Source organism: Oryzias latipes, chromosome 1 (assembly GCF_053564925.1).
Source record: "Oryzias latipes strain Hd-rR chromosome 1, Olatipes_Hd-rR_3.1".
In the NCBI taxonomy this organism is placed as follows: domain Eukaryota; kingdom Metazoa; phylum Chordata; class Actinopteri; order Beloniformes; family Adrianichthyidae; genus Oryzias; species Oryzias latipes.
The window spans coordinates 42,904,646-42,931,132 of NC_136237.1; the positions used below are offsets into that span (position 1 = coordinate 42,904,646).

At 43.8% G+C, this 26,487-nt stretch overlaps 1 protein-coding gene and 1 long non-coding RNA gene across 2 annotated transcripts; one reads left to right on the plus strand and one right to left on the minus strand.

Annotated features, from left to right (window-relative positions):
* The first annotated feature begins 1,210 nt into the window (after window positions 1–1,210).
* LOC144992464 (uncharacterized) lies at window positions 1,211–2,070 on the plus strand. Its single transcript, XR_013656442.1, has 3 exons — window positions 1,211–1,275; window positions 1,798–1,855; window positions 1,947–2,070. It is a non-coding gene; the product is annotated as an uncharacterized LOC144992464 (long non-coding RNA).
* A 6,456-nt stretch (window positions 2,071–8,526) lies between these two features.
* Window positions 8,527–26,485, minus strand: pmm2 (phosphomannomutase 2). Its single transcript, XM_023953849.2, has 9 exons — window positions 26,293–26,485; window positions 23,651–23,899; window positions 20,908–21,019; window positions 20,757–20,833; window positions 20,567–20,658; window positions 10,762–10,861; window positions 10,608–10,683; window positions 10,059–10,174; window positions 8,527–9,125 (listed from the first exon to the last, which is right to left on the minus strand). Exons 1-9 carry the CDS (start codon window positions 26,407–26,409, stop codon window positions 9,021–9,023), a joined length of 1,044 nt encoding a protein of 347 aa, XP_023809617.2. The 5' UTR covers window positions 26,410–26,485; the 3' UTR covers window positions 8,527–9,020.
* Between the last annotated feature and the right edge of the window lie 2 nt (window positions 26,486–26,487).

Here is a 26,487-nt window from a genome sequence, read left to right on the forward strand (position 1 = left end):
GACGGTCTTCCATGTCCAGCAGAGACTCTGAAGGTCCTCTCCAGAACAAACTCAGTTTCCCATGATGCAGTGCAGCTACTATCTGGCTTTGGGTCTGCCAGAGAACAAACTCAGTTTCCCATAATGCAGTGCAGCTACTATCTGGCTTTGGGTCTGCCAGTCCTGTCTGGTTGATGTTTGGACCGGTCACATGTCCAAGGGCTCTGCTTCCTCTTCCTCCAAGCTGCTCATCTTCATCAGGGTGAGTTTGCAGAAATGTTGAGAACACGGGAACCAAACACACGTGTGGCGCAGAGAGACTCACAAAGTTCAGGACACAAGCAGCAGCTGCAACACAAACAGAAGCAGACGGAGGCTGACAGCTGTGAGAATCAGAGCATGTTTGGGTCAAAAATCCACACAAAGGACAGAGTTTGTCTTTGATGACAAATGAAACATTATATATTATATGAGCAAAATATGAAAATGGTCGAGTAAAATCCCCCTTCCTAAAAATGTTAAAGAAACTGATTTAAAAATATAGTTAACAAAAAATAAACATCCACAAATGATCAAAAATCAATTAACTTCAAACCTTTAAATGTTTTATTTCCAACTGGCAGATCCCTACATTAAGTTTTAATTTCATTTGTTTTATGTTGTTTTGAGTTTGTAACAAGTTAAACTTTTTTAATATTTATGCAAATATGTATGGAACTATCTGTATATTGTATTTATATATATTATAAAATAAGAAATCAAATAAATAAATATGGAATAAATAAGATTAAGAGCTTAAAAGCTGCTCAGTCACAGTTTAACATAGAGAACATTACAGACGCGGAGACTAAAAACCACTTTTATTTTTATTATAACTTTTGTCGTTATAATAATTATGATTATTAAAACGCACCTAAGTGATTATTTGGAGTCGTGTTGTTTTCTTCCCTTTCACATTAAAAGCTGTGAAGTTGGTCTGGATCTCCTCCTCCAACAAGCCCCGCCCACCGGGCGGAGTTTGGATCAACAGGCGGGGCTTCAAAAACCGACTGAGCGGCTTTTTTATTTTATTTATTTATTGTATTTCTTATTTTTGAATAAGGGGGGGGGGGGGGGTTCCTGGTGGGCTTCAGACAGATGCATGACGTCACTGTCGAAGGTTCCAAGACACTGGTCGTCATCCCGGAAGTGCGTCTGATCACGTGATGCTCCACCTGCTGCAGAGAGCTCATTAAGGTGAGTGGGTCCAGGTGCGTCCGAGCGGTTCGGTTCTGCGGGTCTGAGGCAGAGTTGCAGGTCAGTTCTTCTTCTCTTTGCTGGGTTGTTGGTGAAAAACCGGAACTTTGGGGTCAAATGGGAAGTTTTTCTCTGGAGCTGCTGGGAGAACTTCAGAGGTTCCTTCATGGAGAACATGAGAACCAGGAGGAGGTTCTGATCAATTCAAACCTCTTCTGGATCATTGATACTCACACACAGTAATAACCGGTGCTCAGAGGCTCCAGGACGGAGTCAGCTGCTGCTTCCTGCTTCTGTCAGATTTTCATTTCAACAGATTTTCTGTAGAAAAAATCCTAAATAGAATCAGTGAAGCAGTAGAACTTTGAGAACCAAGATGTTTCTAATGTTTAGCTTAAGTCCTTAGACAAAACCAATCTGGATTTAAAAAAGGGACGTTTTTGCAGTTTGACACCATTTCTAGATTCTATAGTGTTTCTATTTTCCTTAAATGCTCCGGTGTCCGTCGGCCATGTTTAAACTCCTACAGGAAGTGAAGAGTTTTCTGCTGAGTAACCACGGCTGCTCTCTTCTCTTTCCCAGGATGCCTTGCTCAGGAAAATGAAGTGGACCTGGAGCACAAACAGACTAAAACAAAGAGGTATTTAAAGTTAATAGACAGAACCATGTTTGTTTAATTCATTCCTAAAGAACTGATTTTTACTGATTTTTATTTTAATTTTTTTTTGCAGGAAGATCTTCAGCCGGTAAGTCGTTGTTTCCTGCTTTGGCCGCCACGCCGCTCTGTTCCTCCGTCTCTAAGCTTGCATTGAAGGTGACTTCCTTTCCATGAATCTGATTGGTCACAATGAGGATGGAACTTCTGGATTCAGGATCTGTTCAGCTGCCGTCTTTGGGAGCTGCAGATCTTCAGATCGGTAGCTGCAGCTGAAACTTTGTTTCCTGTCTGACCTCCTGCCATGGAGTTCCTGAATAGAAACTGCGTTTTGCGGCCGTAAACTAAAATGGAATCAGTTCTGGATTCTAGAACACGCATCCAGGATTTATCAGTCTGTAGGTCTTAGATTTCCGATTTAAAAGTTCCAGAATTTTCTTCAGCGTGGACCAGACTTCTCCATTTGCGCGCTCGCTTCCATTTTGGAGTGATCTTCATGAAGGTATGTGAGACACTGGTTTTAATGCACACACCCACATTACCCCTCACGGAGTCCTCTGAAGGGATGTCCATCAAACTCTCCTGCTTTCTTTCCATTCAGTCCCCCGTGCCGCCTCTCTACCACCTTCTGGCGCCGTTCCCACCTCTCTACCACCTTCTGGCGCCGTTCCCACCTCTCTACCACCTTCTGGCGCCGTGCCACCTCTCTACCACCTTCTGGCGCCGTTCCCGCCTCTCTACCACCTTCTGGCGCCGTGCCGCCTCTCTACTTTCAGCGTTATGCTTTTGTGTCCATTTTTGCGACGTTTTTGCGCCCGTTGATCGATGGTTGATCATTGCGATGATCACTTACAAGTTTTAAATGTTTTATGGTCTGTCTGGTTCTCTTGGATCCTGGTCCACCAAGTTCCTCCTCATCTGTGGTAGAGTCACCTTCAACGCCGTTTCCTGTCTGTTAGGTTAAGGTCGAGGTTCAGGGTCAGGTTTTACATTTTTGAGTCCAGTCTGGTCAGGATCAGATCTTCAGGAAGGTTCTGTTCCTGCTGGGTTCCTGCAAGTCTGTAGTTTGAAGCTGTTCTGACCCGCAGAGGTTGTGGTTGTTGGGCTGGAGCTGAATCAGTGAAGTTCTGGTCTGGAGGTCCATCAGAGATTCTGTTCTTCTTCTGTGGTTGGATCGGTAGGTCATGTTTTTTTTTTTTCAGGTGGTGCTACGAAAGGTAAGACCAATTTTTATTTTTTTATTCCTTCATGACGTCCGTGTGCTCGGCCTTCCCGCCGTGGTTGAGCCGTTTTACTGAGCTGGTTCAGAACATCAAAGGTCCTCTGGACTCTGAAAGGGTTTCAGTCGTGATCGATGGTTCACTAGTTTATCGTTGATGGTGGATCATTGGACACCGACTGGTCTGAAGGCTTGGATCTTGTGGTTCTGTTGGTGCGGTCGTGTCCATGATTGTGAAAGCCCAGCCCACAACCAGGGAGCTGTAGATGAGGGAGGACTGCATGCTCCACCCGTCACATACACCCGTGTTGGTGCTGCATGTCTGGGTGGGTCTTTCTGTCACAGAACACTGGAGTTCTCCTGGGTCCACTCGGGTTCTGTTCATGTGGAATCTTCTCTTTTCTGTCAATGTTCTCACATTTAGACCCTCTGATCTCTCATTTCACTTTGGATCTTTCTGGTTCTTCTCTGGTCTTTAGTGTTGAACCAGTCTGTTCCTCGCTGGTTCGGGTTTTTTGGTTCTGTCTTGAAGTTCTGCTGCATGGATCTTTCTGTCTGGTTCCTGTAGATTCTTTCTTTTCCTCAGACGTTCCTCTAAATCTTCTCCTGTCCTCGTTCTTTCTCTTTTCTAGACCAATCTTTCCTTTCAGACCTTCTCTTGGTCTAAAACTTTAAATTCAACTTTAGCTGTATTAAAAACTAATTCTAAAAAACCTTTTAGTTGTTACAAAAATGAATTTATTAAACTAAATATTAAGGCTTAGTGTGAAGATGAAACAAGCTGAAAATGATAAATGTAAAATGTTTGGTCTGGTCTTCAGCAGGTTTCCTCCTGGACCGTTTGAGTTTTTAACGCCCGGCAGAGTGACGGGACGCCTCCCTGCAGAGGATTTAACTTCAATGCTTTACTCATCTGTAAACAAACGCTTCCTGAGAACTTCAGATCTGAAGCTGAAACGTTCTGCAGATTCCGACATCCAGGACGGATTCTCCGTTGGGACAGTGGACAAACGTCGGAACGATGCTCCGAGGCGGACTGAAGTAAGCAAAGATCATGAACGGTGGATGTGGAACCAAACCTTCAGACGATGGTCGCTTCATGGAAACCTGTGGAACAACCTAAAGGCCCCACAGAGGGGGGTTGAGTCTTTGGAACTGGAGCCGCACAGACTCATCACTGTCAGCGGGGCGATGTGGAACCGGATCAATGTCGACTAAAACTTAAACCCCACTGAAGGTTAGCCAACGACTAAACTGGACATCGGATCAGGAACCAGCCTTCAAAGGAAAAGCTGCTGAAGAGTTCAACCAAAGGAAAAGTTCAAACTCTCCGGTTTCTGCTCCTGATTTCCTGAGGACGTTCGGTCGGTAGAATTGATCAGAATTTGTGGACTGTGTCCTACAGCTGAAGAACCCAAGAAGACAACAGATCAGAGATCTAGTTTTCCAGGTAAGTTTGTAGCCATCCTGTTCTAAGACGACACACCTGAGGCGTCAGGTGTAAGTTCAGGTGACCCAACCATGTTCTGGTTTGGGTCTGCAAGGGGCAGTAGCGACTCATTAATGGGATGTCTGTGGTTCATGAAATCACTTACATTTTCAAACACAAACTCAGGACTCTGGAGGAGCCACGCCTTGTGACGCGTTCCTCTGTTTTCGGTTTGGTTCTACACAGGTTCAATATAAATTCTGAGGAGGTTCTGGTTGAACCAACAGGCTTGTCCTGGTAAGTAAAAGGTGGAGAATTCTGTCCTGAATTTTGTGTATATTTTGCACCGACCTCTTCACTTTAATGAACATAACTCCTGTCTTTGCCTCGTCTGGTCACAGCCGTCAAACCTGTTTTTGGTCCGACTGTAAGAATAACCCGTCCAAACTTTTGTCCTTTAAATCTGCAGGTTTCTCTCTGCATTCACTGCCTCTGGTTTTATTGGGTTTCTCACCGACAACCTCCAGGTTTCTAAACTACTAAAGCAGTTTTGCTGCAAACACAGGCAGGCCGGTAGAGTTTCATTTCATGAACAAACTCTGCTCAGCGCCAGTCCTCTTTGACTGAAGGTCATATGGGTCAGTTCGTTCAGACCGGGTCTGGAAGGTCCGGTTCCTGCTGGAACATCCTCTGAATGGTCTTCAACCTTTATGTTTCATGGTTAAGGTGGTCTGTGTGGAGGTTTGACCTGGAGCAGAGTTCCACTAAAACCTTAAAACCAAAAGGTTTTAGATGTTTTTATTCTGTTGTCGTCGGTCCATCTGAATCCAAAGCTCCACAGTGACATGTTGATGCATCTAAAGCTCTACCTGGTTACCTGCTCACAGGTGTGCTGGTCTTCTCTCTACTAACCTCTATTCAGTCATTCCTGTATGTTGACAAAAAGCTGCAACAAGCAAACTAGTTGCACAAAACCCTGAAATTCTTTCTTGCAGGTTAAAACATTTGTCTGTTTGGTTTTCTCCATTGAATATGAACTGGATGGAGATTTGTGACTCATTTACCTGAATAACCTGACGTTTCTAAAATGCTGTGTCGTTCTGTGATGCGTGTCGTTATCGGTAAACTCCTGTGGAACACATTTACTAAAATCATGTAGAATGTTCTGGGGTTTGCTTTCTGTTGTGGTTCTTTCTGGAGGCAGAACAAACTGCCTCTTTTCCTCCAGGCGTCTGCACCTCTAAAGCACCGTCACAGGAACCACAGCGGTCAGCCGGTGAGGCGGTCCGACGCCTCTGGTCTCTGGTTTGACTCCTGACCAAAAACTGAACTTTTCATGGATTCTGTGTTGGTTTGTCTCATTTGAAGGGGTCCATCTAAACTTGTGATGAGAACGTTCAGATGGGTTCTTGGAGTCGCACAATGTTGGTTTGAATGGGAGGTTCTGTTTGTGGGAAGGAACTTCCTGCTGTTGTAGAACCAAAACTCTCTACAACTGTCTTCTCAAAGGGTTTCCTTCAACGGTGAGGATGCTGTTGAGGAAAAACCAGAACCTGTGTTTTCTGGTCAGAATGCAGAACTTTAGTCTTTGCTGGTAGAACCTCTGATCCAACAGTACGTTCCTGATGTAGAACGGATGCTTACTGGAAAAGGACCTGCTGACGGTCTTCAGTTTGTAGAACCAACTGTCCCATTGAACATCAAGGTCTTGGTGTTTCTATCGGCCGCACAATCGATGAATTAACATATTATTGATCAGTGTTGCCATGGCGATATGACTCAGTTTCCATTTCACTACTGCAGATTCCTTTAACAGGATGCAGGAAGAACTCTGGTCAGAAACTCAAAGAACAATCGGACTGAGCCAATCGAGGGTCATGGTCGGCTCTCTTTGGGTTTTTCTTTTTTTATAACGTGTAAATTAAACTCACATTTACAGACCTGCCATAGGATCACTGAAAAGTCTGAATAATAAAAAAAATACACGGAAAAACAATATTAAAGCGGTTTTCTTCAAACTACTAGGAAATTAAAAGTAATAAAACTCATTTTTACTGCCAGGTTACAGCCTTTTTGTGTTTAGTTTTTAATGCACAATGTCAGACTGCAGTCGCCTGGAGGCATCGTATATTTAATGACGAGCTTTTTAAGAAAAATATATTTTAAATCAAAATATTTCTCTTGAAGCAGATGGTTTCTGTGGAACGCTTTTGGTCATAACGGAAATTAGGAAATTCCAAACAGACTTGTAAGGTAATGTGACATTCTGGTGATTTTTTTTTTTTGTTTTTGTTTACATGGATGTAAACTTTTACCCAGAGTGCTTTGCAGTGAAGTGCTACTTTTATCTATGAGCTGACTCTGAAGTTGGCAGCCGGAGGGGAGGTTCCACGCTCCAGTAGTTGGTGAATCATCTGCAGCTCAAGGTTCTGCAGAACCCGTCTAAAGGTCCGGGTTAAGTATGGACCAGCAGTTGCCACGGCAACACTTAGACGCTGGAGACTGGACCACGAGTGACCTGCTGACACGGATCCGATCAGCTTTGGAGGAACAACAGAACATCTGAGGAGCTCTGACAGAAGCTTTCAGGTTCCCAATAGGAAGGTTCTAGCAGAACTCTGGACTTTATTTTCCCTGTTTGGGTTCAGATGTTTGATGGAAGCTTGTTTCTTCCATGAACGGCTGCAGAACGTCAGCCGTCGCATCATTTTAATCTCTTCAAACTGATTCCTGAGCAACTGTGGTCGTCTCAGGGCGTGAAGATGACTTCAGTCGAGGAAGAAACTCTGCAGGAGGAACCAGAAGATTCTGATCCAGGTCCTTTTCTCAAAATGGTCTGGATTTTGTCTGAGTTGGTGGTCCAATTCCAGCAGAACCTCTTTGTTGCTCCTGGAAGCTAACGTGTTCTAACCTGAAGTTAGTGGTTGTTTCTGAAACGATCTGTTTCCAAAACATCAGACTGAAGGTCTCTTCTGGAAGTTCTATAGAACCGTTCCCTGCCTTTGGTTCTGATGATTGGGTGGAGAACGCTAGTCCACCACCAGCAGAGCGTTTCAACGTCTGCCTTCCTTTTATAGTTAATCATTCCTGAGCGCTTTGAAGGTCCTGACATCCCATAATACTTCCTATCTGCTGTCCCATATAAGTTTCTCCTCAACCAATCAGAGCTCACGTGTCACCGGAGCATCAGCTGATCTGATGAACGAGCGTGAAGACTCAGGTGACTGGGTGGGGGGAGACAATCCTTAGGGGGGGTCGGTTCCTCTGAACAGGTGAGTCTGAAGCCCGTCATGAAACCTGAGCTTCAAACTCAGATCCGTGAGCTTCTGTGTGATCCAGAACCTTCCAGAACCGCCTTCATATCGATCCAACCATGAACTGTATGGAAACGTCTGCATCCATCCACACATCCAACGCCATCCTGTTAGAAATGCATGTCCGTCTGTTAACCATCTAACCCTTGTGCTATCCTAGATGACCCGCCCTTACATTGACGTGTTCTGCCAAAGTGCCTAGGATGGCACAAAGGTTAACGTTGGGAGTTGGGTCATCTAGACCCACTAGACAGTGCTATGAACCTTTTTTCTTCAATGGTTTGTGATCTTCACTGGTGTCCATGGATTACATGAAATCTTTCCACCTTTATCCACCTTTGTCATGGTAGGGAGAACACCTCAATGGAAGGGGGGGGAGGGGGGGGTCATAGGATAGCACAAGGGTTAAACGGACACTTTGAGGGTTCTGTACCGTCGCCATGACAACGGAGGGACATTCACCTACATGGAAGCCAAAGAAAAGTTGTCTCACAGACTGACCCTCACCTGCAGATCATGATTATCAGTGTTGCCATGGAAACTCCATCATCCACTGCCTTGTAAATTGATGCCTTGCTTCATAACAGTAAAACTCAAAGAACCGACAGTCCAACCCTGTGGTTCCCAAATATGGAATGTTTCCTTTGGGGGCTGGGGCTTATTGATGTCCAAAAATACCAAATGTGACCACAGATTGATGGAAATAATGTAAAAGTCAGTTTAATTCTGCATTCAGTTTTCATTACCACCTTAAAAACTTCACAGATGGAGCCACAATCTTACAGATAATAGTTTGAACTGCAGTTCAGTATCAAAGCGATTCTATTCAGTAACATTAAGTAACAGAACGCTCAGAATGTGCAGAAGTGATCCCTGATTGGAGGAGGTGGACTGCTGAGACGATCAGATGAAGAATTGATCAGAGAGAATTTTCAACAGGTGCTTTGATCTCTTTATTGGTTACAGTAGAAAAGTCTTCATCGCCGCCGCCATGGAAGCTGCTGTAGTGTCCCTCACAGGAAGCAATGAGGTCACATCCCGTGTTGCTGCAGGTGATTGGCTCTCTTGGTCACATGGGACGGATCAAAGAACATCAATAGATTTAACTGATCAATGAAAACCCGAAACAAGTCTTTGGCTCCTCCCCCAGGTCAGGATGAGGCTCCTCCCCTTCAGCCTCCAGTAGCTTCAGCAGAAGAAGAGCTGTTCGCAGAGACGCCTGGTGTCCTCCGGACAGGAAACCTCGTGGCCGACGGTCCGCGGGTCGCTGAAGATCTCGTAGTCGTTTCCTCCCTGAAACAGGAAACGCATCAGCAGGAACTCGAACGCGGAACTCTGACTCGTGTGTCCCACTCAGACGCTGAGTCCGAGTACATCTACGGAAACAAAAGATTAGGAGTTTACGAAATGCTGAAGGCTCCGTGCGGCTCTGGGGTCAGGAGACGTTCTAAAGAAACGCAGGAACGCAAGAACGATGCTAACTGACCCAAGAAAACGCAACGCTTCTGAACGAAGCCAAACCCTCGAGAAAGACAGTTAGAAAAATAGACAATGCAAAATGCTAACTTCACTGACGAAAACTAAACCTATTGAGACGAATAGAAGATCCAACGTTCAAATACAGAAAAACACTAGAGCGCTAAAAATGACGCGCTGTGTTAGCGCATCAACAAAAAGAACCCAGAGTAGAAGGCGGGAGTACCGATGCTTTTCAAGAACTCTTTCAAATACACACACATGGTCTCTCAGCATCATCTGTGTCGTCCACACGTGGACTGTTTTTGAGGTATGCTGCCGTGTAGTGATAAGGCTACAGTCTTTAGCTCCTCCCACAGGTGTCCGGGGTTTATGAACAGGTTTTTGGACGAGCAACGCAAAATCAGATGCAGGAATGGTGTTCCGTCGCAGCATAACAGCTGTTAAGGACACTTCCTGTTTGAGAAGGACGCTAACGGCTAAAATGCTACAGTAGCTAAACAAAGAACGTGATCGTGGAATAGAAGACGAAATGTTTGAAAAGTGGGATTTCAGTTCAGATAATCCAAGAGTTCAGGAGATAAAAACCTTAAATGGTTAAATAAAGCTTCAGACTGAAACGATGCTAATGATGCTAGCCATGCTAACGAAGCACAAGTGTCACAGAGAACAAACGTTTAGACTTCCTGGGTTTTCTTATATTGATGGGTTCTAGGGTTCCAAAGGTTCTGCTGTGCTGGACACACTCACAGGTTTGGTCTTGTCTCCAAAGAAGTGGATGGTGGAGTAGTGGTCCTTCTCCACGATGCCCAGACAGTACCTCTTATCCCAGCCGTCAGGAAACACGTCGAAGCTGATCTGACCTCCTGCAGACGGACAGAATTCCTGTTTATGTTTGGAAAACCGTCGGATCTCAGCCAGAATCCAGGCAGACCGCTGGAATCCCACCACCCACATCCTGCTGCTGAAGCCCCGTAACATGAATAGGAACATTTCTGCCGTTCTATGATGAACAGCCGGCTCCGATCCGCTCCAGGTGTTTTCAGTCTCCTGCACGGCTCAGACTCCTCAATCCTCCAGATTATTGATGGATAAATAATCGAGTCGTGCAAACACAGAAACTAAAACTATTGGAAAATGTACATTTTTTTAAATGACAAATGAACCAATGACTGGAGAATGGAGCACCAAACCATCTGGGTGATTCTTTTTTTTAAATTATCTTTTTGGTTAAGTTTTCATTTCGTTCCCAAATATTTGGAACATGTAGAACGTTCTGCAGGCAGACGCAGAACTCACCGATGGAGAACGACAGGCCTTTTCCTTTGAACTCCTCCTTCAGCGCAGAAACAAACTTCTCTCTGATCTTCTCTTTCTGTCAGAACAACAACAGTCGGTGAAGCAGCAGCGGTTGGGGGTTCAAACCCCCCCCCCCCCCCCCCCCATTTGTTACCTGGTCCAGCTCGTAGAACTCGATCCGCTCCTCCTGACTGCAGCTGCGTCCAACCGGCGAGACGTTCAACATCCCGTTACGGAACTCAATGAAAGTTCCCCTGAAACACAGCGGAACGTGAATGTGGAACATGACTACAGAACATGACTGCAGAACATGACAGCAGAACATGAACATGACAGCAGAACATGACTGCAGAACATGAACATAACTGCAGAACATGACTGCAGAACATGAACTTGACTGTAGAACATGACTGCAGAACAAGACTGCAGAACATGAACATGACTGCAGAACATCACTGCAGAACATGAACATAACTGCAGAACATGACTGCAGAACATGAACATAACTGCAGAACATCACTGCAGAACATGAACATAACTGCAGAACATGAACTTGACTTCAGAACATAACTGCAGAACATGAACATAACTGCAGAACATGACTGCAGAACAAGAACATTACTGCAGAACATGAACTTGACTGCAGAACATAACTGCAGAACATGAACATAACTGCAGAACATGAACATAACTGCAGAACATGACTGCAGAACAAGACTGCAGAACAAGACTGCAGAACATGACTGCAGAACATGAACTTGACTGCAGAACATAACTGCAGAACATGACTGCAAAACATGACTGCAGAACATGAACATGACAGCAGAACATGAACTTGACTGCAGAACATAACTGCAGAACTTGAACATAACTGCAGAACATGACTGCAGAACATGAACTTGACTGCAGAACATAACTGCAGAACATGAACATAACTGCAGAACATCACTGCAAAACATGAACATGACTGCAGAACTAGACTGCAGAACATGAACATAACTGCAGAACATGACTGCAGAACAAGACTGAAGAACATGAACATAACTGCAGAACATGACTGCAGAACATGAACTTGACAGCAGAACATGAGTGCAGAACAAGACTGAAGAACATGAACATAACTGCAGAACATGACTGCAGAACATGAACTTGACTGCAGAACATAACTGCAGAACATGAACATAACTGCAGAACATGACTGCAGAACAAGACTGCAGAACATGACTGCAGAACAAGACTGCAGAACAAGACTGCAGAACATGAACATGACAGCAGAACATGAGTGCAGAACAAGAACATTACTGCAGAACATGAACTTGACTGCAGAACATAACTGCAGAACATGACTGCAGAACATGAACATAACTGCAGAACATCACTGCAGAACATGAACATAACTGCAGAACATGACTGCAGAACAAGACTGCAGAACATGAACATAACTGCAGAACATGACTGCAGAACATGAACATAACTGCAGAACATGACTGCAGAACATGAACATGAATGCAGAACATGACTGCAGAACATGAACATGAATGCAGAACATGACTGCAGAACATGAACTTGACTGCAGAACATGAACATGACTGCAGAACATGACTGCAGAACATGAACATGACTGCAGAACATAACTGCAGAACATGACTCTAGAACATGACTGCAGAACATGAGCATAACTGCAGAACATGACTGCAGAACATGACTGCAGAACATGAACATGACTGCAGAACATGAACATGACTGCAGAACATGAACATGACTCTAGAACATGACTGCAGAACATGAACATGACTGCAGAACATGACTGCAGAACATGACTGCAGAACATGACTGCAGAACATGACTGCAGAACATGAACATGACTGCAGAACATGAACATGACTGCAGAACATGAACATGACTCTAGAACATGACTGCAGAACATGAACATGACTGCAGAACATGAACATGACTGCAGAACATGACTGCAGAACATGACTGCAGAACATGACTGCAGAACATGAACATGACTCTAGAACATGACTGCAGAACATGACTGCAGAACATGACTGCAGAACATGAACATGACTGCAGAACATGAACATGACTCTAGAACATGACTGCAGAACATGACTGCAGAACAAGACTGCAGAACATGAACATAACTGCAGAACATGACTGCAGAACATGAACATAACTGCAGAACATGACTGCAGAACAAGACTGAAGAACATGAACATAACTGCAGAACATGACTGCAGAACATGAACTTGACAGCAGAACATGAGTGCAGAACAAGAACATTACTGCAGAACATGAACTTGACTGCAGAACATGACTGCAGAACAAGACTGAAGAACATGAACATAACTGCAGAACATGACTGCAGAACATGAACTTGACAGCAGAACATGAGTGCAGAACAAGAACATTACTGCAGAACATGAACTTGACTGCAGAACATAACTGCAGAACATGAACATAACTGCAGAACATGACTGCAGAACATGAACTTGACTGCAGAACATAACTGCAGAACATGAACATAACTGCAGGACATGACTGCAGAACAAGACTGCAGAACATGACTGCAGAACATGAACATGACTGCAGAACATGAACATGACTGCAGAACATGAACATGACTCTAGAACATGACTGCAGAACATGAACATGACTGTAGAACATGAACATGACTGCAGAACATGACTGCAGAACATGACTGCAGAACATGAACATGACTCTAGAACATGACTGCAGAACATGACTGCAGAACATGACTGCAGAACATGAACATGACTGCAGAACATGAACATGACTCTAGAACATGACTGCAGAACATGACTGCAGAACAAGACTGCAGAACATGAACATAACTGCAGAACATGACTGCAGAACATGAACATAACTGCAGAACATGACTGCAGAACAAGACTGAAGAACATGAACATAACTGCAGAACATGACTGCAGAACATGAACTTGACAGCAGAACATGAGTGCAGAACAAGAACATTACTGCAGAACATGAACTTGACTGCAGAACATGACTGCAGAACAAGACTGAAGAACATGAACATAACTGCAGAACATGACTGCAGAACATGAACTTGACAGCAGAACATGAGTGCAGAACAAGAACATTACTGCAGAACATGAACTTGACTGCAGAACATAACTGCAGAACATGAACATAACTGCAGAACATGACTGCAGAACATGAACTTGACTGCAGAACATAACTGCAGAACATGAACATAACTGCAGGACATGACTGCAGAACAAGACTGCAGAACATGAACTTGACTGCAGAACATGACTGCAGAACAAGACTGCAGAACATGAACATGACAGCAGAACATGAGTGCAGAACAAGAACATTACTGCAGAACATGAACTTGACTGCAGAACATAACTGCAGAACATGACTGCAGAACATGAACATAACTGCAGAACATGAACATAACTGCAGAACATGACTGCAGAACATGAACAAGACTGCAGAACATGAACATAACTGCAGAACATGACTGCAGAACAAGACTGCAGAACATGAACTTTAATGCAGAACATGACTGCAGAACATGAACTTGAATGCAGAACATGACTGCAGAACATGAACTTGACTGCAGAACATGAACATGACTGCAGAACATGAACTTGAATGCAGAACATGACTGCAGAACATGAACATGACTGCAGAACATGAACTTGAATGCAGAACATGACTGCAGAACATGAACTTGACTGCAGAACATGAACTTGACTGCAGAACATGACTCTAGAACATGACTGCAGAACATGACTGCAGAACATGACTGCAAAACATGACTGCAAAACATGACTGCAGAACATGAACATGACTCTAGAACATGACTGCAGAACATGACTGCAGAACATGACTGCAGAACATGACTGCAGAACATGACTGCAAAACATGACTGCAGAACATGACTCTAGAACATGAACATGACTGCAGAACATGAACATAACTGCAGAACATGACTGCAGAACATGAACATGACTGCAGAACATGACTGCAGAACATGACTGCAGAACATGACTGCAGAACATGACTGCAGAACATGACTGCAGAACATGAACATGACTCTAGAACATGACTGCAGAACATGACTGCAGAACATGACTGCAGAACATGAACATGACTCTAGAACATGACTGCAGAACATGACTGCAGAACATGAACATGACTGCAGAACATGACTGCAGAACATGACTCTAGAACATGACTCTAGAACATGAACATGACTGCAGAACATGAACATAACTGCAGAACATGACTGCAGAACATGAACATGACTGCAGAACATGACTGCAGAACATGACTGCAGAACATGACTCTAGAACATGAACATGACTGCAGAACATGACTCTAGAACATGACTCTAGAACATGAACATGACTGCAGAACATGAACATAACTGCAGAACATGAACATGACTGCAGAACATGAACATGACTCTATAACATGACTGCAGAACATGAACATGACTGCAGAACATAACTGCAGAACATGACTCTAGAACAGGGGTGGGCAATTCCAGGCCTTGAGGGCCGGTGTGTCTGCATGATTTCCAGATAGTCTTGCCCTACTCATGGCTGATTACCTGGTTCAGGTGTGTCCAGCCAATTAGAACATGCCAGAGCAGGGTATGCTGGAAAACATGCAGGACTGCGGCCCTCAGTGCCCACCTCTGCTCTAGAACATGACTGTAGAACATGAACATGACTGCAGAACATGAACATGACTGCAGAACATGACTCTAGAACATGAACATGACTGCAGAACATGACTCTAGAACATGACTCTAGAACATGAACATGACTGCAGAACAAGACTGCAGAACATGAACATGACTGCAGAACATGACTGCAGAACTTGACTCTAGAACATGAACATGACTGCAGAACATGACTCTAGAACATGACTCTAGAACATGAACATGACTGCAGAACATGACTGCAGAACATGAACATGACTGCAGAACAAGACTGCAGAACATGAACATGACAGCAGAACATGAGTGCAGAACAAGAACATTACTGCAGAACATGAACTTGACTGCAGAACATAACTGCAGAACATGACTGCAGAACATGAACATAACTGCAGAACATCACTGCAGAACATGAACATAACTGCAGAACATGACTGCAGAACAAGACTGCAGAACATGAACATAACTGCAGAACATGACTGCAGAACATGAACATAACTGCAGAACATGACTGCAGAACATGAACATGAATGCAGAACATGACTGCAGAACATGAACATGAATGCAGAACATGACTGCAGAACATGAACTTGACTGCAGAACATGAACATGACTGCAGAACATGACTGCAGAACATGAACATGACTGCAGAACATAACTGCAGAACATGACTCTAGAACATGACTGCAGAACATGAGCATAACTGCAGAACATGACTGCAGAACATGACTGCAGAACATGAACATGACTGCAGAACATGAACATGACTGCAGAACATGAACATGACTCTAGAACATGACTGCAGAACATGAACATGACTGCAGAACATGACTGCAGAACATGACTGCAGAACATGACTGCAGAACATGACTGCAGAACATGAACATGACTGCAGAACATGAACATGACTGCAGAACATGAACATGACTCTAGAACATGACTGCAGAACATGAACATGACTGCAGAACATGAACATGACTGCAGAACATGACTGCAGAACATGACTGCAGAACATGACTGCAGAACATGAACATGACTCTAGAACATGACTGCAGAACATGACTGCAGAACATGACTGCAGAACATGAACATGACTGCAGAACATGAACATGACTCTAGAACATGACTGCAGAACATGACTGCAGAACAAGACTGCAGAACATGAACATAACTGCAGAACATGACTGCAGAACATGAACATAACTGCAGAACATGACTGCAGAACAAGACTGAAGAACATGAACATAACTGCAGAACATGACTGCAGAACATGAACTTGACAGCAGAACATGAGTGCAGAACAAGAACATTACTGCAGAACATGAACTTGACTGCAGAACATGACTGCAGAACAAGACTGAAGAACATGAACATAACTGCAGAACATGACTGCAGAACATGAACTTGACAGCAGAACATAACTGCAGAACAAGAACATTACTGCAGAACATGAACTTGACTGCAGAACATAACTGCAGAACATGAACATAACTGCAGAACATGACTGCAGAACATGAACTTGACTGCAGAACATAACTGCAGAACATGAACATAACTGCAGAACATGACTGCAGAACAAGACTGCAGAACATGAACTTGACTGCAGAACATGACTGCAGAACAAGACTGCAGAACATGAACATGACAGCAGAACATGAGTGCAGAACAAGAACATTACTGCAGAACATGAACATAACTGCAGAACATGACTGCAGAACATGAACATGACTGCAGAACATCACTCTAGAACATGACTGCAGAATATGACTGCAGAACATGACTCTAGAACATGAACATGACTGCAGAACTAGAACATGACTCTAGAACATGACTCTAGAACATGACTGCAGAACATGAACATGACTGCAGAACATAACTGCAGAACATGACTCTAGAACAGGGGTGGGCAATTCCAGGCCTTGAGGGCCGGTGTGTCTGCATGATTTCCAGATAGTCTTGCCCTACTCATGGCTGATTACCTGGTTCAGGTGTGTCCAGCCAATTAGAACATGCCAGAGCAGGGTATGCTGGAAAACATGCAGGACTGCGGCCCTCAGTGCCCACCTCTGCTCTAGAACATGACTGTAGAACATGAACATGACTGCAGAACATGAACATGACTGCAGAACATGACTCTAGAACATGAACATGACTGCAGAACATGACTCTAGAACATGACTCTAGAACATGAACATGACTGCAGAACAAGACTGCAGAACATGAACATGACTGCAGAACATGACTGCAGAACTTGACTCTAGAACATGAACATGACTGCAGAACATGACTCTAGAACATGACTCTAGAACATGAACATGACTGCAGAACATGACTGCAGAACATGAACATGACTGCAGAACAAGACTGCAGAACATGAACATGACAGCAGAACATGAGTGCAGAACAAGAACATTACTGCAGAACATGAACTTGACTGCAGAACATAACTGCAGAACATGACTGCAGAACATGAACATAACTGCAGAACATCACTGCAGAACATGAACATAACTGCAGAACATGACTGCAGAACAAGACTGCAGAACATGAACATAACTGCAGAACATGACTGCAGAACATGAACATAACTGCAGAACATGACTGCAGAACATGAACATGAATGCAGAACATGACTGCAGAACATGAACATGAATGCAGAACATGACTGCAGAACATGAACTTGACTGCAGAACATGAACATGACTGCAGAACATGACTGCAGAACATGAACATGACTGCAGAACATAACTGCAGAACATGACTCTAGAACATGACTGCAGAACATGAGCATAACTGCAGAACATGACTGCAGAACATGACTGCAGAACATGAACATGACTGCAGAACATGAACATGACTGCAGAACATGAACATGACTCTAGAACATGACTGCAGAACATGAACATGACTGCAGAACATGACTGCAGAACATGACTGCAGAACATGACTGCAGAACATGAACATGACTGCAGAACATGAACATGACTGCAGAACATGAACATGACTCTAGAACATGACTGCAGAACATGAACATGACTGCAGAACATGAACATGACTGCAGAACATGACTGCAGAACATGACTGCAGAACATGACTGCAGAACATGAACATGACTCTAGAACATGACTGCAGAACATGACTGCAGAACATGACTGCAGAACATGAACATGACTGCAGAACATGAACATGACTCTAGAACATGACTGCAGAACATGACTGCAGAACAAGACTGCAGAACATGAACATAACTGCAGAACATGACTGCAGAACATGAACATAACTGCAGAACATGACTGCAGAACAAGACTGAAGAACATGAACATAACTGCAGAACATGACTGCAGAACATGAACTTGACAGCAGAACATGAGTGCAGAACAAGAACATTACTGCAGAACATGAACTTGACTGCAGAACATGACTGCAGAACAAGACTGAAGAACATGAACATAACTGCAGAACATGACTGCAGAACATGAACTTGACAGCAGAACATGAGTGCAGAACAAGAACATTACTGCAGAACATGAACTTGACTGCAGAACATAACTGCAGAACATGAACATAACTGCAGAACATGACTGCAGAACATGAACTTGACTGCAGAACATAACTGCAGAACATGAACATAACTGCAGAACATGACTGCAGAACAAGACTGCAGAACATGAACTTGACTGCAGAACATGACTGCAGAACAAGACTGCAGAACATGAACATGACAGCAGAACATGAGTGCAGAACAAGAACATTACTGCAGAACATGAACATAACTGCAGAACATGACTGCAGAACATGAACATGACTGCAGAACATCACTCTAGAACATGACTGCAGAATATGACTGCAGAACATGACTCTAGAACATGAACATGACTGCAGAACTAGAACATGACTCTAGAACATGACTCTAGAACATGAACATGACCGCAGAACATCACTCTAGAACATGACTGCAGAATATGACTGCAGAACATGACTCTAGAACATGAACATGACTGCAGAACTAGAACATGACTCTAGAACATGACTCTAGAACATGACTCTAGAACATGACTGCAGAACATGAACATAACTGCAGAATATGACTGCAGAACATGAACATGACTGCAGAACATGACTCTAGAACATGAACATGACTGTAGAACATGAACATGACTCTAGAACATGAACATGACTGCAGAACTAGAACATGACTGCAGAACATGAACATGACTCTAGAACATGACTGCAGAACATGACTCTAGAACATGAACATGACTCTAGAACATGAACATGACTCTAGAACATGAACATGACTGCAGAACATGACTCTAGAACATGAACATGACTCTAGAACATGAACATGACTGCAGAACATGAACATGACTCTAGAACATGACTCTAGAACATGACTGCAGAACATGAACATAACTGCAGAACATGACTGCAGAACATGAACATGACTGCAGAACATCACTCTAGAACATGACTGCAGAATATGACTGCAGAACATGACTCTAGAACATGAACATGACTGCAGAACTAGAACATGACTCTAGAACATGACTCTAGAACATGACTCTAGAACATGAACATGACCGCAGAACATCACTCTAGAACATGACTGCAGAATATGACTGCAGAACATGACTCTAGAACATGAACATGACTGCAGAACTAGAACATGACTCTAGAACATGACTCTAGAACATGACTCTAGAACATGACTGCAGAACATGAACATAACTGCAGAACATGACTGCAGAACATGAACATAACTGCAGAATATGACTGCAGAACATGAACATGACTGCAGAACATGACTAGAACATGAACATGACTCTAGAACATGAACATGACTCTAGAACATGAACATGACTGCAGAACTAGAACATGACTGCAGAACATGAACATGACTCTAGAACATGACTGCAGAACATGACTCTAGAACATGAACATGACTCTAGAACATGAACATGACTGCAGAACATAACTGCAGAACATGACTCTAGAACATGAACATGACTCTAGAACATGAACATGACTGCAGAACATGAACATGACTGCAGAACATGACTGCAGAACATGACTCTAGAACATGAACATGACTCTAGAACATGAACATGACTCTAGAACATGAACGTGACTGCAGAACATAACTGCAGAACATGACTGCAGAACATGACTGCAGAACCCCATCAGGTTTGGGATTCAAACCCTCGACCCTCCCCAAAGGCTGCAGACGGTGGGACGTTACCTCTTCTTGGGCAGCTTGATGGTGGCCATGTAGTTCAGGCAGAAGTTGATGAAGTCCTGCAGAAGCTCCTCCCCCATGTGGGCCTGAATGGACTGACAGCAGCAGAACAGGTGAACCCCCCCACAGCTTGGACACAACCGCTCAGGTCAAACACACACACACACACATGCACACACACACGCGCACACACCTGCACAGAGAGCAGCTGCCCGTTCTTGTAGGCCACCAGACCGTTCTCAGCGAACACGTAGTCCACCTTCTGGATCACTGCGCACAGGAGCAGAGTCACGCTCACCTGTGGACCGCACAGCAGGTGGACCGTACCTGCAGCTCCGCCTCACCGTCCGCTCCCAGCTGCTCCTTGATTTTACTGAGGTCCGACCCCCCGACCACGCCCACCCGAACCCGAGTCCTGAGCCTCTGCAGGAAGTCCGCCATGTCTGGAGTGACAACCTGCAGACACAGGCGGCGTCAACGGAAACCAGAGGCGGGAAACGCACCTGTGCTACGTACATATACATGAACACACATGCATGAGCACACAGACACACATGAACACACATACATGAACACACATGCATGAACACATAGACACACATGAACACACATGCATGAACACACATACATGAACACACATGCATGAACACATACAGGAACACGCAGACAGGAACACACATGCATGAACACACATGCATGAACACACATGCATGAACACATATACATAAATACACACACACATGAACATACATACACTGACCAAAAATATAAACACAACACTTTTGTTATTGCTCCCATTTTTTATGGTATGAACTCAAAGATGTGAAACATTTTCCGCATACACAAAATAACCAGTTCTCTGAAATATTGTTCACAAATCTGTCTAAATCTGTGAGAGTGAGCACTTCTCCTTTGACGAGACAATCCATCCTACCTCACAGGTGTGCCATATCAAGATGCTGATTAGACAGCATGATTATTGCACAGGTGTGCCTTAGACTGGCCACAAGAAAAGGCCACTCTGAAATCTTCAGTTTTGTTTTCTTGAGAAGGTCAGGGGACTCAGACAACCAGTCAGTATCTGGTGTGACCACCGTTTGCCTCATGAAGTGTGACACATCTCCTTCCCATAGAGTTGATCAGGTTGTCTATTGTGGCCTGTGGAATGTTGGTCCACTCTTCTTCAATGGCTGTGCCAAGTTGCTGGATATTGGCAGGAACTGGAACACGCTGTCGTATACGCCGATCCAGAGTATCCCAAACATGCTCAATGGGTGACATGTCCGGTGAGGATGCTGGCCGTGCAAGAACTGGGATGTTTTCAGCTTCCAAGAATTGTGTACAGATCCTTGCAACATGAGGCCGTGCATTATCATGCTGCAACATGAGGTGATGTTGTTGGATGTACGGCACAACAATGGGCCCCAGGATCTCGTCACGGTCTCTCTGTGCATTCAAAATGCCATCAATGAAATGCACCTGTGTTCGTCGCCCATAACATATGCCTGCCCATACCATAACCACACCACCACCATGGGTTACTCGATCCACAACATTGACATCAGGAAACCGCTCACCCACACGACGCCACACACACTGTCTGCCATCTGCCCTGAACAGTGTAAACCGGGATTCATCCGTGAAGAGAACACCTCTCCAACGTGCCTTGCGCTGGTCTTGGGCTGGTGTGGTTACACGTGGTCTGCGGTTGTGAGGCCGGTTGGATGTGCTGCCAAATTCTGGGAAACGCCTTTGGAGACGGTTTATGGTGGAGAAATGGACACTCACTTCCCTAGCAACAGCTCTGGTGGACATTCCTGCTATCAGCATGCCAATTGCACGCTCCCTCAAAACTTGCGACATCTGTGGCATTGTGCTGTGTGACACAACTGAAGATTTCAGAGTGGCCTTTTCTTGTGGCCAGTCTAAGGCACACCTGTGCAATAATCATGCTGTCTAATCAGCATCTTGACATGGCACACCTGTGAGGTGGGATGGATTGTCTCGTCAAAGGAGAAGTGCTCACCATCACAGATTTAGACAGATTTGTGAACAATATTTCAGAGAACTGGTTATTTTGTGTATGTGGAAAATGTTTCATATCTTTGAGTTCAGACCCTAAAAAATGGGAGCAATAACAAAAGTGTTGCGTTTATATTTTTGGTCAGTGTATATAAATACACACACACATGAACACACACACACATACATAAATAGACACACACATAAACACACATACATAAATACACACACACACATAAACACACACGTTTAAGTTTGTGGTTTGGATTTAAAAAGGGGAGAAAAAGAAAAATGCTGTTCTTCATAAACTTGTGGTTCTGCGGGTCATTCATCCTGCTGTTCTCCAGGAACTCTTCATGTTTGTTCTGGGTATGAGGTCATGACCCGACCCGCTTTTGTTTGGGCTGCCCGTCAGAACAGGCCGGTCCGGATGGACAGGACTCTCTGGTTCCTGATATCATCTTGACACAGACTCCAACAACGACTTTAAAATATCAGAATAAAATAAAAACACTGCTACTTTACCTGTGAATTGAAAATAGTGGCCTTTAGTGACTTTTTTCCGTCTGTAGTGCATAAATTTTTAGTTTATATATATATATATATATATATATATATATATATATATATATATATATAGTTATACTTCTTAAACTCCCTGGATATAAACAAATCAAAGACAGTTCACTTCTTAGCTGAACAATAAAACACAGCAAAGATGTAATTAAAAAGAAAATAAGTAAAAAGAATTCATTGTTAAACTAAAACTACAAATGTGTTTCGCTGTTTTCGTTCCGTCACAAACTTCCGGTTTCATCCAACCTGAATAAAAATCCACCAAAGCGAACAGAACCAAAGAGTCCAGAGGCGGGAACTCAGAATTGTTCCTCAAGCCGATCGAGAACCTTTTTTCATCCGTCATTTCAGCGACTTTAAAGCCCCGCGGAACTAAAGTCACGCGGCAGAGCGCGGAAAGGACCGGACCCGGATGCTGAGCTGTCATTGCTCGGTTCGGTCTCGCTGTGTTCCGGAAGCCCGCTTTTACCCGTTCACCGGTCCCGGTACCTGTCTCGCAGCCGTTAACGTGCCGTCCACGTCGAACAAGCAGAGAGTGGTCGAGTCCACCGTGGCGTCGTTCATCTTGTCTCGCGGCGGCGTCACGCGGACTCTCCTCTGTGCAGTGATGGGCGCGTGCTGGCTGCGCGTGCACAACCCTCCAGCGTGTCTTCGGCAGTGGGTGGGAGGAGCTTCTTGTCGGCTCGTCCTCCCCTGCTCAGACAGCAGGACGCAGCTGCGCCTGCGCGGCGCCACCTGCTGGACGGACCAGAACAGAACATGCTTAAAGAAAACAGCCTCACCACCACAAATCTGTTCATAATCTGACTTCCTATTGAGTAATCAGATTTTAAAGATATTTTTCAAGCGAGTACTAAACCACAGAATATTTCAGTTCTTCTATATTGGGAGATCTCTGACTAAAATATTCACTTTATGTACTAAAGTTTGATTTTTTTTTCATTTTGTTCTTAAATTTCCAGTAAAAAGTGACATATTTGAAGTAAAATGGATGTAGACGGAGGACCGACGTTTTAGATGACAGACATTTTTGTGATCAACTCTCAGCCTACATGCAGAAACGGGAGGCCATGTGAATTTTCTGGGAGGAGACACTGCACTGCTCTGGCCCCCACTAACATGTCCACAACACACATCTGCAGCAAACCAAGAAAAGATGCATTTATTTCAATCTAGAGTTATAAGTGACAGCTTATTCACATTTTCTCCAGATCATTTTCCAGTTTGTCCATCCTCTCACAGCATTCATTCATCTTCTAAACTTGTTTTGTCTCCTGGGTCACAGGGCTGCTGGAGCCTATCCTGGAAGCCCCCCAGTTCTCGATGATCCTCACCATTTATCTGCATTCTTACATTTGAAGTGATTTCTGTGATTCTGCAGCAGGAGGACAGGATATTCTGAGAAAACCCACTTAGATCCGGGTTTCTTTCTGTCAGGAAATCCTTTTTCTACACGTGTCTTTTCTGCGTGGAGCTGCAGATCACATTCAGATCTCTGACGGACGCCTGGAGAAACGTCTTGAGCCAACAAAAGGTGACAGGTTCATAGAAGACCTTCCTTTGAGGTCCAGCTCCCTGTGCGCCCCCCCCCCCCATTTACACCACGGCTGATCTGACTGGTTTTTGGGGCAGCAGCATCTGGAGTCTACTCAAGACAACATCTCTGCATCCGTCCGTCTTCCAAACCCTCTCGGGTCACAGAGTTGCTGGAGCCTATCCTGGCTTCTGCAGGTAAAGGTGGGCTTCACAGGGCCACACACTCACACCTAGAGACATTTCAGAGTCATCGATGAACCTATGAAGCATGTTTTTGGACTGCGGGAGGAAGAAAACCCAGGCATGCACGGGGAGGACATGCAAACTGCACAGAGAAAGAAGCCAGCTGGGATTTGAACCAGGACCTTCTCACTGCTAACCACTGCACCATCAAGCTGGGAAACCACAGCCTTTCATGGTAACCTCCATGTTGCTCCATCCTCCCACTCCTCCGTCATGACCACGAGGACTTTCTTTTTCTCACTTCCTCTCTTTCATGTTTGGTTTTGATTTTTTGTCCTCTGCAGGTTTTCACTTTGATAGAATTTGCTTTTTCAGTTCCTGCTTTATTGAATACATGGTTGGTGATAATACTATGTTCTGTTCTGCTTAATCTTTTGGTAGACATATGTTCAATAAACTTATAAAAACATGAAATCCATTTTTAAATTGTTTCAGTCTGAATCATATATAAGAAGCTTTTCATAGTTTTAAAAACTGAACCTTAAATATTCAGGTTCTCCTCATAACATTTCATTAATTTCTTAAAAAACCACAACATTATTATGTCCTGTGTTTCTTTGCATTTGAAATTATTGGATGTTTCAGACATTTGTGAAAGATTTATTTAAATTTACATGAAAACTACCAAAGGTCTGATATTGAAATGGATTTTATTTTTGCTCAATTAAAGGTTTTTGTGAGTTTATTTAGTTATAATTTTCCTCCAAAAAAACATTTACTTTTTATCTCTTATCTGTAAAGCACTTTGGAACCCTGATGGCCTTGTTAATAACTAAATATAAATAATGATTTGTTCGTTCAAATGTTTATTTTGTACTGAGTCCAGTTGTGATCAGAGTTCCTGTTTTTCTATCAGTTTATTTTTAATAAATTCAGTTACTAGAAGTTGAAATATGGAATTAAAGATGGTTTTGGGTTCGTTATAGAACCCATTGACCATTTATTTATGCTTTGATGGTCTCAGTTTAGAGTTTTTGTAAGTTTCACTTAAAGTGGAACCAACAAACAAAGGTTCAAAAACTCTATCTAGCTGATATCTGATCCTTTCACTTGTTTAAAAGCCAATAAACATCAAGAATGTATTTTCTTGTTTAATTTCTTAAAAAAAGAGAGACAACTACGCTGTTTTGAATATGTTATTGTTTTAAAATGATTATTTATTTCGTTTTTTACATTAATTTTGAATTCAATAACAATATAGAGGCTGGTCATAGTAAAACCGTTAAGCGTCAAGCTCCATTTTCTGAATCCATTAGATCCACCATCAGTTGGCCATGGAACATGAAGGGGGAATCCTAACCCGGAAGTGTGGTTTCGCACTGACGTAGAGCCGTTTAACATCTTCGCTCTACCGTGTCCCCGCTCCTCAGCTGTCGGTTCTGCCGCTCCTGGTCTCCCCCCGAAACAAACGGCTGCGGGAGCTCGCCCAACAGGCGGCACGAAGCCCGCACGTCCCCTCCGTTCAACATGTTTTGATTCCAGACAAAGAGCTGTTTTCGCGCCGTACGTTTAAAAGTCCACTCTGACCAATCAGAGCGCAGAGGGCA